Source organism: Manis pentadactyla, chromosome 7 (assembly GCF_030020395.1).
Source record: "Manis pentadactyla isolate mManPen7 chromosome 7, mManPen7.hap1, whole genome shotgun sequence".
In the NCBI taxonomy this organism is placed as follows: Eukaryota; Metazoa; Chordata; class Mammalia; order Pholidota; family Manidae; genus Manis; species Manis pentadactyla.
In genome coordinates, this window is record NC_080025.1 from 40,068,095 (window position 1) to 40,085,225 (window position 17,131).

The window sequence follows — 17,131 nt, forward strand, 5'->3', positions numbered from 1 at the left end:
TATTTTCAGAGATTCTATTCTGCATTTCTCAAAAGTAATCAGTTCAAAGAGGTGTATTTCGGGGTGACATATTCTGCTACTCGTCATGCCAACAGGCAGAACTTCAATCTCTCTTCTTCCTTCTCTGGTGCCCCGTGACATGCTTTATATAGTCTCACTTACTACAACACTCATTTCATGGTTCTGGAGGATATATTTCCAGCAAGTTCCACTGGCTCAACAGCAACATTTCATTTCTTACAGCCAGGGAGCTATGGCTATGCCTCTGCCTCCCCAAGAAACCCAGATCTCCGTCCGGGATGCAGGGCTCTAAGCCTTTGGGTATTCACGCTCTTGTGCGACCTCTTCCCGTGAGTGTGGGCTGGGTGTAAGGTCTTGGCTTAAGGGATGGTGCTTCACCTCTGAGGTCACATTGCTAATGACTGCAGCTTCCATCCTGGGTGCTCTAGCACATTCTTCGGTCACTTGCTCTAGGGGAAGCCAGCAGCCTGTGGTGACTCCTGTGGTGACAACCTCAAGCCTCAACCAGGAACTAGAGAAGCCTGCCCACAGCCCTGAGAGTGATGGGCAAGCAGACCCTCCAGCCCCAGCTGAGCCTTCAGACAACTGTGAGCTGACAGCTTGGCTGCCACCCTCAGCCAGAGACTCTCAGGAATCTGGCAACTAGATTCCTAACCCTCAAGAAATGTGTGAGATAATAAATGTTCATTCAGTTACTAAGGAATGGCTCCTAGGAATGGGCCTGCTCCTTAAATCTGCTGTTCTTATACTTCAGAATTCTGTTTACTTCTTATGAGGCAATCTCTCATTGCTCCAATGTTGTTATAATTAGTGATAACTCTTTATACTGAACTTTCCCTATCAAATTACTGTGTGGTTTGTGTCTCCAGATTAGATCTTGACAACACACTTGATAAAGCTGATGCTGTTGGACAGAGAAGAACACTTTGAGAATCACTGGCTCAGATTAATCATGACTTGGCTCTGGTGCTGGGCTCTTTGCCTAAAGTCCATGGCCACAACAAAATGAAGTAAAAGGAAGGGAAGAAATGGCTGTTAGGTAAGCAGCCAAAAGTGTCTACTTAGATACCTTTCATATTTCTTAAAAAACTGCTACTACATTGATCAATTGCTTCTTATAATATCTGTCCCAATGTTGTGAGAAATATTACAAAAGCCTACTTATACCAACATGACTCAGAGAATCAGACAAGCTGCTTTTGAATTGGAGGTGAATTTTGATTAATTATACCACACATACATACATCTAAAATACGATTGAGTAAATGTCTTAAAGAATACTAAGAATAAGCTAGTACTGTGTTGGTAGATTTTATGTAATCTTTCCTCACTAACTGCACATATAAATCACTAACAAGATAAAATTGTTTCTCAATGCCTAATTTACAAATTACCCTCTGCATTAGATTCTTAGGGACGCTGAAACAAATTTAGAGGCTTAAAACAACACAAATGTATAGTTTCACAGTTCTAAGTCCAAAATCACACTGGTGGCAGAGCCATGCACCCTCTGAAACCTGTAGAGGAGGATCCTTCCTTGCCTTTTACATCTGCTAGAGTTTGCTGGCAATCCATGACATTCACTTCGTTGGAGCTGCACCTCTCCAGTCTCTCCTCCACCATCAGTTGGCCATCTTCTTTTCTCCCTCTGTCTCTGTCTTCTTAGGAAGATGCGAGTTATATGGATTAAGAGCCCACCCTACTCTAGTGTGACCTTGTCTCAACTAATAATATCAGCTACGACCTTATTTCCAAATAAGGTACATTCAGAAATTCCAGCAGTTATGACTTCAACATGCCTTTTTAGAAGACACAATTCAATCCAAACACCCTCAATTTTTAGAAAACTTCATGTCTATCAAAACAAACGCAAACATATTTGATATCTTTTATCTTAATTACATTCCTAAATTAACATTTTAAGAATTAAAAATGTAATAATCTGCCAATCATAAAATATCTATACAGAAGACAATTTGTCTTTTTATGATTTTCCTGTAACTAATAAGCATTGTCTCCACCTTTTAAAATCACAATGCTCTTCTCACCTTAATCCGCTCTCCTTTGCATGTTCAGGAACAACACAATCTCCATTTCCCTTTCTTTATCATATGATAAAACTACTGGTACAGTGTCCACCCCAAGCTCTTTTGTTTAATTGCATAGAGATAAATAATAACAAACCCAATTAGTTATTTGTGGTTCCATTTTTTTTACATAAGTCAGGTTGGTATATAGTTGAGGTCAAAATCAAGTTTACCAGATATAAAGGGTAAAAAAAAAAATACATAATTTCATTACCAGTGTGTATCTCCTTTTGTGAGGTATTAAATGAAACTCAAGTGCTCACATCTCTTTATTGTTCTCATGGAGACACAAATAGTGGTCAGAAGTTCATTTCAGTAAACACTGCTATAGCCTTGTTATTCCAAAGAGTATTGACATAGCAACTGATAAGTATGAATGATGAGTCTTTTTAATGCTTGGCAGAGATTTATTTTTATTATAAAAAAATTTGTACACTAAATCACAAGCACAAGAGAAATCTTACTGTGGGTAAAATTGTAATATTTCCATAATACCTCACTGAGCTTTAATGCATCTCATTATCAATAGGCATTCCTCAGGGGTAGAAAGCAGTTTGTCTACATATCAATGGGTAATTACCTGGGCAACCTAGGAATTATCTGAACCTGAGGGGTTAAGGAGAGGTCTAATTTACTTAAGCCGAGCAGGAAAGAGGGGCCCTTGACTGCAGTTTGTAAGAAATAAACAGGCTTAAGCTCTTTCCTCTCCCCAGGTACCAATACCACTCCTCTGCCACCCCCGACATTGCCTCAGGTGCTGAGCAGCTCCAGAGAGTAGAGCTTCTGGACACTAGAGGGCGCCATACACAAATATGAAACGCCAAAGGAACCTGGTCCAGAGTAAAATTAATATAACCCCTGAGAAAGATGATGGACCTCATGACTCTTCCTGAAAGGGAGTTCAAAATAAAAATCATTCTTATGCTCATGGAGCTATGGAAAGATATTCAAGAATTCAGAAATGTATTTCAGTCAGAGATCCAATCATTGAAAAGCACAATGAAGGGTATTAAAAGCAGACTGGATACAGTGGAGGAGACAATAAACAAAATAGAAACTAGAGAAGAGGAATACAAAGAAGCTGAAGCACAGAGAGAAAAAAGGATCTCTAAGAATTAAAGAATACTGAGAGATCTGTGTGACCAATCCAAATGGAACAATATTCACATTACAGGGGTACCAGAAGAAAAAGAGAGAGAAAAGGGGATAGAAAGTGTCTTTGAGGAGGTAAATGCTGAAAACTTCCCCAATCTGGGGAAGGAGATAGTTTCTCAGGCCATGGAGATCCACAGATCTCCCAACACAAGGGACCCAAGGAAGACAACACCAAGACACATAGTAATTAAAATGGCAAAGATCCAGGATAAGGACAGACTATTAAAAGCAGCCAGTGAGAGAAATAAGATCACATACAAAGAAAAGCCCATCAGGCTAACATCAGACTTCTCAGCAGAAACCTTACAGGCCAGAAGGGAGTGGCATGATATATTTAATGCAATGAAGCAGAAAGGCCTGGAACCAAGATTACTTTATCCAGCAAGATTATCATTTAAATTTGAAGGAGGGATTAAACAATTTCCAGATAAGCAAAAGCTGAGAGAATTAACCTCCTACAAACCATCTCTACACTCTATTTTGGAGGGACTGCTATAGATGGAAGTGTTCCTAAGGTTGAAGAGCTGTCACCAAAGGCAATTAAACCACAGTAAAGAAAGTAGAACAGCTAATTACTAAGCATATGTAAAATTAAGTTAACTATCCCCAAAGTCAATAAAGGGCTAGACAAAGAGTATAGAATATGATACCTAATATATAAAGAATGGAGGAGGAAGAAAAAGGATGAGAAAAAGAAAAGAACCTTTAGATTGTGTTTGTAACTGCATATTAAGTGAGTTAAGTTAGTCTCTTAGATAGTAAGGAAATTAACCATGAACCTTTGGTAACCACGAATCTAAAGCCTGCAATGGCAATAAGTACATACCTATTGATAATCACCCTAAATATAAATGGACTGAATGAACCAATCAAATGACACAGAGTCACTGAATGGATAAAAAAACAAGACCCATCTCTATGCTGCCTACAAGAGACTCACTTTAAACCCAAAGACATACACACACCAAAAGTAAAGGGATGGAAAAAGATATTTCATGCAACTAATAGAGAGAAAAAAGCAGGAGTTGCAGTACTTGTATCAGACAAAATAGACTCAAAACAAAGAAAGTCACAAGAGACAAAGAAGGACATTACATAATGATAAAGGGGTCAATCTAACAAGAAGATATAACCATTATAAATATCTATGGTCCCAACACAGGAGCACCTACATATGTGAAACAAATACTAACTGAGTTAAAAGGGGAAACAGAATGCAATGCATTCATTCTAGGAGACTTCAACACTCCACTCACTCCAAAGCACAGATCAACCACACAGAAAATAAGTAAGGAGACAGAGGCACTGAACAACACACTACAACAGATGGACCTAACAGACATCTACAGAACTCTAAACCCAAAAGCAGCAGAATACATGTTGTTCTCAAGTGCACATGGAACATTTTCAAGAATAGATCATTATACTAAGCCACAAGAGCCTCAGTAAATTCGAAAAGATTGAATTTGTACCAACCAGTTTTTCAGACCACAAAGGTATGAAACTATAAATAAATTACACAAAGAAAATGAAAAATCCCACAAACACATAGAGGCTTCACAACACGCTCCTAAATAACCAATGGATCAATGACCAAATAAAAACAGAGATCAAGCAATATAAGGAAACAAATGCCAACAGTAATTCAACACCAAAAAAATCTATGGGACGCAGCCAAGGCCATGCTAAGAGGAAAGTAAATCGCAATACAGGCCTACCTCAGGAAAGAAAAACAACCACATATAAGCAGTCAAAACTTACAATTAACGAAACTAGAAAAATAAGAACAAATGAGGTCCAAAGTCAGTAGGAGGGACATAATAAAGATTAGAGCAGAAATAAAATTGAGAAGAATAAAACAATAGAAAGAATCAATGAAAGCAGGAGGTGGTTCCTCGAGAAAATTAAAAAAATAGCTAAACCCCTAACCAGACTTATCAAGAAAAAAAGAGTCTACACACATAAACAGAATCAGAAATGAGAAAGGAAAAATCACTATGGAAACCACAGAAATACAAAGAATTATGAGAGAATACTATGAAAAATTATATGCTAACAAACTGGTAACCTAGAAGAAATGGACAACTTTCTAGAAAAATACAACCTTCCAAGGCTGACCAAGGAAGAAACAGAAAATCTGAACAGACCACTTACCAGCAATAAAATCAAATTGGCAATCAAAAAACTACCTAAGAACAAAACTCCTGGCCCAGATGGCTTCACCGCTGATTTTATCAAACATTTAGTGAAGACCTAATACCCATCCTCCACCTTAAAGTTTTCCAGAGTACAGGAACAGGGAATACTTCCAAACTCATCGTATCAGACCAGCATCACTCTAATATCAAAACCAGGCAAAGACACCACAAAAAAAGAAAATTACAGACCAACATCCCTGATGAACATAGATGCAAAAATACTCAACAAAATACTAGCAAACTGAATTCAAAAGTACATCAAAAAGATCATCCATCATGATCAAGTAATATTAATTCCAGGGATGGAAGGATGGTACAACATTCAAAACTCCATAAACATCATCCATCACATCAACAAAAAGGACAAAAACCACATGATCATCTCCATAGATGCTGAAAAAGCATTTGACAAAATTCAATATCCATTCATGATAAAAACTCTCAAGAAAATGGGTATAGAGGGCAAGTACCCCAACATAATAAAGGTCATTTATGACAAACCCACAGCCAACATTATACTTAACAGCGAGGAGCTGAAAGCTTTTTCTTTAAGATCGGGAACAAGAAAAGGATGCCCACTCTCCCCATTTCTATTCAACATAGTTCTGGAGGTCCTAGCCACAGCAATCAGACAACACAAAGAAATAAAAGGCATCCAGACTGCCAAGGAAGAAGTTAAGCTGTCCTGGTTTGCAGATGACATGATATTGTACATAAAAAACTCTAAAGAATCCACTCCAAAACTACTAGATCTAATATTTGAATTCAGCAAAGTTGCAGGATACAAAATTAATATACAGAAATCTGTTGCATTCCTATACACTAACAATGAACTAGCAGAGAGAGAAATCAGGAAAACAATTCCATTCACAATTGCATCAAAAAGAATAAAATACCTAGGAATAAACTTAACCAAGGAAGTGAAAGACCTATAACCTGAAAACTACAAGATACTCTTAAGAGAACTTAAATAAGATAACAATAAATGGAAACACATCCCATGCTCATGGATAGGAAGAACTAATATTGTCAAAATGGCCATCATGCCCAAAAGCAATCTACAGATTCAATGCAATTCCTATCAAGATACCAACCGCATTCTTCAATGAACTAGAGAAAATCGTTCTAAAATTCATATGGAACCACAAAAGACCACGAATAGCCAAAGCAATCCTGAGAAGGAAGAATAAAGCCGGGGGCATTATACCCCCCAACTTCAAGCTCTACTACAAAGCCACAGTAATCAAGAGAATTTGGTAATGGCACAAGAACAGACCCATAGACCAATGGAACAGACTAGAAAACCCTGATATAAACACAACCATATATGATGAATTAATATACAATAAAGGAGCCATGGATATACAATGGGGAAATGACAGCCTCTTCAACAGGTGGTGTTGGCGAAACTCGACAGCTACATGCAAGAGAATGAAACTGGATTACTGTTTAACCCCATACACAAAAGTAAACTCGAAATGGATTAAAGACTTGAATGTAAGTCATGAAACCATAAAACTCTTAGAAGACAACATAGGCAAACATCTCCTGAATAGAAGTATGAGCAACTTCCTCCTGAACACATCTCATCGTGCAAGAGAAACAAAAGCAAAAATAAACTCATGGGAACACATCAAACTAAAAAGTTTCTGTATGGCAAAGGACACCATCAACAGAACAAAAAGGCATCCTCCAGTATGGGAGAATATATTTGTAAATGACATATCCGACATCCAAAATACATAAAGGACTTACACACCTGAACACACAAAAAGCAAATAACCCAATTAACAAATGGGAGAGGATATGAAGAGACAGTTCTCCAAAGAAGAAATTCAGATGGCTAACAGACACTTGAAAATGTGCTCCACATCACTAATCATCAGAGAAATGCAAATTAAAGCCACAATGAGATATCACCTCACCCCAGTAAGGATGGCCAGCATCAAAAAAAGTAAGAACAAATGCTGGTGAGGATGTGGAGAAGGGGAACCCTCCTACGCTGCTGGTGGGAATGTAAGCTAGTTCAACCATTGTGGAAAGCAATATGGAGGTTCCTCAAAAACTAAAAATAGAAATACCATTTGACCTGGGAATCCCACTCCTTCGAATTTACCCAAAGAATACAAGTTCTCAGATTTAAAAAGACATATCCACCCCTATGTTTATAGCAGCACTTTTTACAATAGCCAAGATATGGAAGTGTCCATCAGTAGATGAATGAATAAAGAGGATGTGGTACATATACACAATGGAATACTATTTGGCCATAAGAAGGAAACAAATCCTACCATTTGCAACAACATGGATGGAGCTGGAGGATATTATGCTCAGTGAAATAAGCCACAGAGAAAGACAAATGTCAAATGATTTCCCTCATTTGTGGAGTGTAACAATGAAGCAAAACTGAAGGAACAAAATAGCAGACTCAGAGACTCCAAGAAGGGACTAGTGGTTATGAAAGGGGAGGGGTGTGGGAGGGCAGGTGGGGAGGGAGAGAGAAGGGGATTGAGGGGTGTTATGTTTAGTACACATGGTGTGGGGGATCACAGGGAGAACAGTGTAGCACAGAGAAGGCACTTAGTGGATCTGTGGCACCTTGCTGCACTGATGGACAGTGACTGCATTGGGGTATGGGCAGGGACTTGATAATATGGGTAAATGTAGTAACCACATTGTTTTTTCATGTGAAACCTTCATAAGAGTGTATATTAATCATACCTTAATAAAAAATTTAAGAAAAAATAGATATAAAGGGGTTTTAAACTTTATTTCTCCATTTGACTGGTTTCAGTTTTATAGGCATTTTGTCTTGGGATCTCTTCTCCCTGGAGTTAATCTGGCGGTAGTTGACAGCATCTGAACCCTAAATCTGTCACAGGGGGTGACCTTTCGGAGCGCTGCCTCTAGAGATGATGGTGAGAAGTGGTGCTCGTGCAGAGGGACGTTTGTCTGCACTTGTGTGGTCATGAAGGTGTCACCACCTCTTCTGGCCGTGCCGACCCTGGCCTGTGGCCCAAGCCGAAGGCTGCTTCTGCTGCTCCTGCTGCCAGCTGGAACCTGGTCACAACTATGGAAAGGAGCAGAGGTCCGGTACACCTTGATAGAGAAACAAATGTGTGCTGTGTACCATGCCTTGGTGGCTACGGAGCCCATCACCGGAAGAGGTCTGACCAAGATAATAACCACTTACCCCATTACAGGGTGGGTGTGAGACTGGACCCAAAGGCCATGGAGTGGTGTGGTACAGACACCTACTGTATATAATGGGACCAGCCATTTGCCTTTGGCATCCCCAAGGAATAATAATGCAGACGCATTGGCCCAGGTGCTCTGGCTAAAAGGAATGTCTGTCTCTGATGTGGCCCAATGGCTACGTCACTGTTTGTTGCACATGGCGCAAAAGACAATGTGGGCTGTAGCCTGTTGACCTTTGAAGAAGTCAGGAGAGCCTGGAAAGAGTGCCTTGTGTGCTCTCAGAGGGACTTACACTGAGTCCCACAGCAGCAGGAGACAATAGTAAGGAGGCCAACAGCCCTCCTCAGGTGGCAGACAGACTATATGGGCCTCTGCCCATATCAAAAGGATATTGGTATGCCATGTTGTGTGTGGATACAGCCACTGGGCTATTGGTTGCTCTTTCTGCACATTGTGAGGATCAGCAAACCACTAAGAGGAGCCTGGAGCATCTCTTTGCAGTCTATGGCCGGCCACTGGTGATTGAGTTCAATCAAGGCACCCACTTTACTAGACATGCATTGTAAAGATGGGAGCAGCAATTAGAAATAAAGTGGAAACTAGATACTGTTAAATGGACGTGACCCTGGACATTTCAACACATGGACTGGCGATGGCTGGCTCTTCTGACATCTTGGGGAAAAGGCCTGGAAGCTGGCCTCCTGTGTACTCCCGGAGTAACAGCAGAATGACCCCAAAGATCATGGTTATTTTCTTCTACAGTCCCTGTGGCCTGGATGTGCCCCCTGGCTGCAGCTGCCACATGATTGTTGGAATGGACGAGCTCTGGACTTAACCTGCATAGGACTTTGAACCTAGCTGAATCCTATGGCTTTTTTACTGTTATTGTCAAGAAAAAATGCTTAGGAGGCTTGACTTTGTCTAATGTTTGGTAAAAGGTTCTTGAGTAATCTAGCATGGTTGTTACGAATGAGTAAACAAGTGTAGCCAATAATAATAATAGTGTGTTAGTGTATTAAACATATTTTGTGCTTAGTGAGAGATTGTGCTATAAAGCACATTTACTTAATCTGCATAGGCTGAATCCTCTGGCTTGAGGATTATCATGATTATATTGCTATTGCTATTGTATGTCATTAGTCTGGTCACAATGCTTCAGTTTTCTGGCCCAGGGACCATTGCGAAAGAGGGGGAAGGAGTAAAGGGTAAGGTGCGATTTCTGGAGGGGTGGTCTGTGGGTAAAACTGTAATGTTTCCAGAATATCTCACTGGTTGTAGTGCTTCCCCCAGTGGAGAGTATGGCTTTACTGTATCTGCGTATCAATAGGCATTCCTCAGGGGTGAAAAGTGGTTCATCTCCATGCCAATGGGTCATTACCCAGGCAATTGAGGGCTTATCTGAACCTGAGAGGTGAGGGGGAGGTCTAATTTACTTCTGGTTGAGCCGGAAACAGATGGCCCTGGTCTGCAGTTTGTAAGCAATAAACGGGTTTTAAACTTTATTTCTCCCTTTGATTTCGGTGTTAGAGGTATTTTGTCCCGGGATTTCCTCTCTCCGGAGTTAACACTCATGTATTTGAAAACAGAAGAAATCTAGAGAAAAATTAATATTAGCATATGAACTCTAAGCTGTAAGGCTGAATTTTCAAGGGGAGGGGACTAACATGTATTGGAGGTCTACTAGGTACTTTATAAGGCAGTTTGCCAGTCAACTTAGGTATTTTACCTAATTCAATCACTAACACCACTGTGAATTACCTATTTTTATCCACCTTTTAATCACATTAGAAAAGAGTGGTTTACAGAAGCCCTCACTTGCCTGAGATTCCGTACTCAGACAAATGGCCCCTTCAAAATTTTATTAATACTTTTGGCAAACTTGTATCTTTACGAATAGAAAATACATGGGGAGCTCCGGAGGGGAAGTGGGACTTAGAACACTGACATGGGTGAAGAAATGATTAGTAAACGTGGTTCTACCAAACCTGAAAACAGTTCTGCTGATGTTCACGCTTTCCTTTATTTCCACTTTTCCCCTAGCAAGTTAACGTGTACTCAGATACCTGGGCACGCACACGACCCATCAAAATGACGCTATCGTGTCTGAACTATGCTTTTGCGGTTCCTAAGCTGGAAATTCCAAGGTCAGGGGCCCAGAAGCCGGGCCCCACTAAAGAGCCGGCCTCAGGAAAGCCATGAGCAGGTTGTCATCGGGCTCGTTTCGCAGCTCGAGCTGGGAGTGCGCTCAGGGCACTGCATATCCTCCGACCCTGGAGCACGGACGGACGCTTCCAAGGGCCACGAAACATAGCGCCCCACCGGTGCATTCCAACGGCACGGGAGACCAGGAAGGGCCCCGCCTGGGAGAGTGTCCCGGCGAACCGCAGCCCTGAAGGCCTGTCCAGCCAGGGCCGTGCGCTGACCGCGGCTCCCTGGCCCACCCTGCGGGGCGTGCGGCGCGGTCGGATGACGTCACGGGGCCGGCGGACGGTCCCACCGCCCGAGCTCCCGCGACACCCCGCACGCCCCACCGACTCACCTTCCCGTCGTCGTGGAAAGGCAGGCCGAGCTCGTTGTTGGTGGGCGTGGGGCGAGTACAGCCTGGCTCCTCCGCCGCTCCGGCAGCAAGCGCCGCGGAGGCGGCGGCCTCGTAGTCCAGGAAGGGATTGGCGAACGCCCGCTCCTCCATTTCTGCCTCCGCGCTCAGATGCAGCTTCAGCCTCTTCGACACGGCCTCGCCCATCTCCGTCGCGCGCCCTCACCCCCGCGGCCGCGCGGTACGGCGTGCGCACCGGGACAAGTATCCTGCCGACGCGTTTCCACTGGAGAGCGCTGCCGGGCCGCGGCGCACTGGCGGTGGCAGCCTCTCTGCGGGGCCCCGCGCGGCGTCAGCGAGGAGCCCTTTAGGAAGGCCACGAGCGGTGATTCGGAGCGGGCGGGAGCCTCCCGTGGGACCTGGCCGCGGCGGGTGCGCTCCGAGGACTCCGGCGCCGCCCGCGCAGCCGCCGTCCCTGCAGCCGGGGGCCTCCGAGCGCCTGCACGACCCCGTCCCGTCCGCGGCTTCCCAGGGGAACCGGGCGCCGCACGTGCTCCCGGGCAACCTGGAGCTAGGAGCTCGCTGCCCTCACGCTGTGTGCGGCGTGGACGCGCCGTCAGCGATCCGCGTTTTCTCCCGCCGACCGGGGGCGGGTGTCCTCGGCCCGGGTGCACAGGCCCCGGGAATAGCAGCAGGTCTGTTTGATATTAGGAAAAAAATCTCTTCTAAGGATGACAGTTTCTGAACAGCCCCAAACACTGCAAGGATAGTGTCTCCGGCGGGAACAGGCCCTTCTGTTCACCACTGTTGGGAGGGGGTGTCTGGAGGAGGAGCCACGGGCGTTTTTTTTTTTTTAATCCCTTTGTTTTAAATAAACGGATGTCTTTGGTAGCGGAAGATCATGTGAAAGAATACTCAATCATCGAAATATTTAATTGCCCCGAGAGATTCCTCCAATGTTAATTGCCCGGGAACGTAACATGTATAATAAAAGTACACAAGCAAATCTTGACATTTATATGGTAACAGTATGAAACTTATAAGTCTTTATTGGTTCTCTTTGTACTGCTTCTTTAATTATTTGGGACCAAATGTAATGATTTCTCCTTGAGGGAAATAATTCCGTTTTTTTCCATTTAAACATTAGTTGAATGCTAGATGGCACGAGGTAATGACAAAGTAAGAGATTAAAAAGATGGTTTCTGCCCCCAGGATTCCAAGTCAGTGGATGAGAAAGGTAAGGATTGTAGCATAGAGTGATATTAATTCTTTTCTGGAAGGAAGCAAAGTATATATTAACATAACATAAAAGTCACGTGATAGAGAAAAACACCAAAGCACAGAAAAGGACCAATCCTGCCTCTGGCCTGGCTTCCCCCTGCTGCCTGCCCTATGGGCTCCCCGGCTGCACAGGGGTGTGCGCAGGAACACCCCCTGCAGAGAGGATGACCACGGGATATTCCAGGGTAGCAGAAAACTGAAAAACAAAGTGTACTCAGCATAGCTATCCTCAAAGTTCAAGAAAATAGAAGTGATATAACGGGATGCCCGTTACAGGGGCATCCCTTGAGGGCCAGCCTGATTTTCTTGCTTCATTCCCCTGTCCAGCGTCCATCTTTCTCCCACTTCGTCCCCTTTCCTGGCGTAGAGCTCTTCAACTCCTCAGAATTTCCTAAGTGATAGGAGTGTATTATTATTAATCAGGAACCCTCTTGATCACCCCTGAGTGATCAAACATGCTAGCGAGGTGATTTAGTATGGGGCGCCCACGTAGCTTCAAGCTGGAGCCCATCAGTAGGAAGATCCAGTGAAAACAGGTTGGATTTTCAGCCCCACTCTCCACCCTCTGGGAAGGGGATGGGGCGGCTACACTCGATAGTTTATAAAAACCCTTCTCCCTTCCCACCCGTTTACTTTCCATGTTAATTTAGGTCAATTTTACATTGGTTAGTTTTCTCTTTGTAATCGCAGATAACATACTTTAAAGTTTTATTACTGAAAATTTGGAAAAAGAAAGCCAACAGTATTCTCATGAGCAAAATTGTGACAACCTCTTCATTTGCACTGTCTTGGAGAGAGGAGTAATTTCAATAGTAGTGGAGCATTATATGGACTTTAAAATAGTAATGAAGTTTCCTGTGATTTTGGTTATTTGATCCCATTCTAATTGCTCTGTCTTTGTGTATGTGTCTGTAGGTGCATCTTCTGAAAGATTTATAGTTTGTTTGCAGCACGGCCAAAAACTTTCCTTGACGGTTAATTTAAATTGTTCACTTTCCCTTCTGGGGGGCTCTTCTTTCCCAAGTAGCACAGTAGTTGCGATTCACTTTATTTCACAATGCCCTTTCTGCCACAACTATGACACAAATGACGTCTTGAATTTAGATTCTGAAATTAGATCTAAATTGCATCTACGTTTAGATTCAAAAGTTAGCAAGGACTTTTACCTGTTTAATTTTGTCGGGCAGTAAAAGATGTGCGGCTCTGTGTGTTACCACTTGTGATTTTTCTGTCCTAAAAATGTAGTATGTAATTGTAGCTGTTTATTCACCTCAGCTATGTGGCCACATCTTAACCTAGAGCTCCATTTACATCTTCTCTTTTCATCATCTTGACTTGTCCTCTCTTCTATAGAAACTGTTGAACAAGTTTTGATGAGCTTCTGAGCTGGTGAACACATCCTTGTGGATGGAGGTCAGTCCATCCCAGTTCCACGGGGACAGAAGCTCCTGCCGTTGGAGACCCTTCTGGGGCCTTGCCCTAGGTACCTCTTTATCTGGCTGTCCAGCCTATATCCTTTATTATAAGTACTCTGGATTTTGGGAGTTGTTCTAAAAATGATACGAATTTTGTGAGTCATTCTAAAAAATGATCCAACCGGGGTTGTGCGAACCTCTGATTTTTAGACAGTGGGCTAGAAGCATAGGTGACAGCCTGGACTTTGATTGGCTCTGACATAGGGATGGCCTTATGGATGGTGCCCTTTACCAGTGGGATCTAAGGCTATATAGATAGTGTCAGATTTGAGCTCAATTTGTAGGACACCCTTCAAAGAAGTGAGAGAGTGAGTGGCGAGGCTGGAAGTTCTCCCTATCCATGCAGGCCTGGGGTGGGGGTTCTCAGAAGGGATTTGAGCAGGGGAGGAATGTGGGCCAAGATCTCACATGGTAGGAAGAGAGGAAACAATACTGGCTGCCTTGCCATTCTTTGATACAGCAGACATGCTCCCGCCTCAGGGCCTTTGCACATGCTGTCCCACTGCCTGAATCTCTCTTCCCTACAGATCATCATATGTCACCCTCTCACCTCCTCCTTCAGTTTGTCCGTCAAGGGCACCCTTCTTCCCAGGGTTTCCCTGAGGAGCCTTTTATCATTGTGCCTCCCCACCCCCAGCAGAGCCCCCTTCTCTGCCTGCTCCCCTGACTGCCCAGCACTTAAGCCCATATAGCTGACTCTACACTGCCTGTTGCCATGCACTGCTCCCCAGGGTGGGACTTTAGTCTGCTCACCTCTGCCTCCCTAGTGCCTGGAAGGGTCTACAGAGGTGTCTACCGTGCCACAGAGGTGCTGGGGAAACTGGTGACGTGAATGAGTGAAGGAATGAATGAGTGAGTGAACTGGGAGCCAAGGCCAGGGGGCTTAGAAGGTTAATAAAAGAAAAATATTTTCATTTAAGGAAAGTTTAAATGAGGACTCTTCAATTTGCTGAACATGGTTATTCTGTGCTCCCCAGTTCATCCTCCCCAGGGAGCTGGGAGGAGCCCCTTGGTGGTCCAGGGTGGCCTGGGCAGGTCAGCGTCCCTCTGGTGAGCCCCCAGCCCAGCCTGCCTTCCCTTTGGGCTGGGAGACCTTCTCTGCTACCTTTCTCCAATCAGCTCTTTTTCTTCTCCCATCTCTCTCCCCCTGACACCTCCTACCCCATCCCAAAAATCTGGGGTGGGAGGGTCCTTCCTCCAGTGCATATAATCATAGTTTCAACCATATGGAATGTTCATTTTTCATTGGAAAAGGGTTCTTTACATAATATATATGAACGTTACTTAGAAAGAAGTTTTATGTATAGGAATACAAAAGAATACTATATATGAACTGTTGTATATAGGAATACTATGTATATATACTCAGATATATATGAACATTGTATATACAATTGATCCTTAAGTAATGCAAGGGTTAGGGATGCTGACCCTATGTGCAGTTGAAAATTTGTGTATAACTTTTGACTCCCCCCAAACTTAACTACTAATAGTCTCCTGTTGGCCAGAAGCCTTAGCAACAACATAAACTGTTGATTGACACATATTTTGTATGTTATGTGTATTTTATACTGTATTTTTAGAATAAAGTAAGCTAAAGAAAAGAAAATGTCTTTCTAAATTGTTGTAAATCTCCAAACACTTTTCCAGTATATTTATTGAAGAAAGTCAGTGTGTGAAGTGTACCTGGGCAGCTCAAACCCATGTTATTCAAGGGTCAACTGTATAGGTATATATATGGAAATCTTTGTTTAGGCACATTATATACAGAAATACATGGAATATTATAAAAATGAATATTTTACATTTATGAATGTTCTATACAAAGGAATATCATATATCAAGAAATATTTAAGAATATTTTATACAGTAGTATTATATATGAATACATAGGAATATTACACCTATAAAGAATTACGCCTGTACGTACTATGCCTATAATAGGAATATCATATAGAAGAAAACTATATTGTACTAATATGCATAAATATTATTTGAAAAATATATGGGCATTATATATAAATACGGTATATAGAAACAGGAGTATTATGCATATAGGAAGACTAGAGATGTAGAAATATATATATAGGAATATTACATACATGAATATGTGAATCTATATTTAAATACATACATATGTACAGATATGAAGTTTAGTAGTCAGAGCACAGCAGTTTCTGGAACCAGATGGCCTGGATTCAAATCCCAATCTGCCACTTAATAGCCTGTGACTTTGAGCAAATGCCTAAATCATTCTGTGATTCAGTCTTTCCATCTGTAACATGGGGATAATAACAGTCAGTCATCAGAGTTGTTATGATAACTAAATGCACAGAAGACAGCCTGACACATAGCTTGATAAACCAATCTATGGGGGGTGCCTTTCTTTGGGCTCGCTGCACTCACACCCCTGACTCCTCCTTTCCTCACTCTATGCCACAAGAAAGCCCTCCATGTCAGTGGTTCCCACTCTGGCTGCAGTTTGGAATCACTTGGAGTTTTACAAAATACTGATGCTCTGGCCCCAGGGACTCTGATGGCTGTTCTGGGGTATGGTCTGAGGATGAGGATTTTTAAACATTCCCAGGTGATGCTATGTGCGGCTGGAGTTGGGACCACTGAACCAAGCCCATTAGAATGGATTCTAGGTTGCTCTTTGGAATGACTGCATTAATTGTTCACCAAGTGGGTGGACCATCATTTATTTGACCCAAAGATAGGATTCCATCTTTGATTCTCAGTTTCCTGTTACCCTAGTCCTCCAGCAAACACCCTTCCATATATACCTTTACTTCATTCTGGAGGTTTGATTTCAGTGGGATGCATTCCCAGGAATGGAGCTGCTGAGTCAAGGGTAAAATGCATTTCCAATTGTAACTGATGCTGCCAGATTCCCTTTCAGAAAGGCTGTAACAATTCTCACTGTAGTCACTGATACACAAGTGTGTCTTTTTCTGTTCCAGGCAGAAGGAACAGCAAGCCCAAAGGCTCTGAGGTGGGATCAAGCTTGGGTGTTTGAGGAACATGGAGAAAACAGTGCTTAGTGTGCACACTTACTTCTTCCAGAAACCCTAACCCCTAAAAACTTAGCCTGCACGGGGCCAGCCTGCTGCTGTGGGTGCGAGTGGGTGGATCTGCCTCTTTCCTCAGATGGTGGGATCCCCAAGGTAGGGTCCTAAC

General features: G+C 42.8%; 1 protein-coding gene across 3 annotated transcripts in view; it reads right to left on the reverse strand.

Moving 5' to 3' along the window:
• Nucleotides 1-17,131, reverse strand: part of LANCL2 (LanC like glutathione S-transferase 2) — a 240,610-nt gene that overhangs the window by 113,594 nt on the left and 109,885 nt on the right. The window contains exon 1 of one of the 3 annotated variants that reach the window (XM_036910339.2): nucleotides 11,199-12,191. The exons of 1 other annotated variant lie outside the window; for it this stretch is intronic. In XM_036910339.2, coding sequence (XP_036766234.2) covers nucleotides 11,199-11,402 — 204 coding nt within the window. In that variant the 5' untranslated portion in view covers nucleotides 11,403-12,191. Of the gene's footprint in view, nucleotides 1-11,198; nucleotides 12,192-17,131 lie in introns of those variants that run through there. One more of the 3 variants, XM_036910338.2, reaches the window with a different exon arrangement.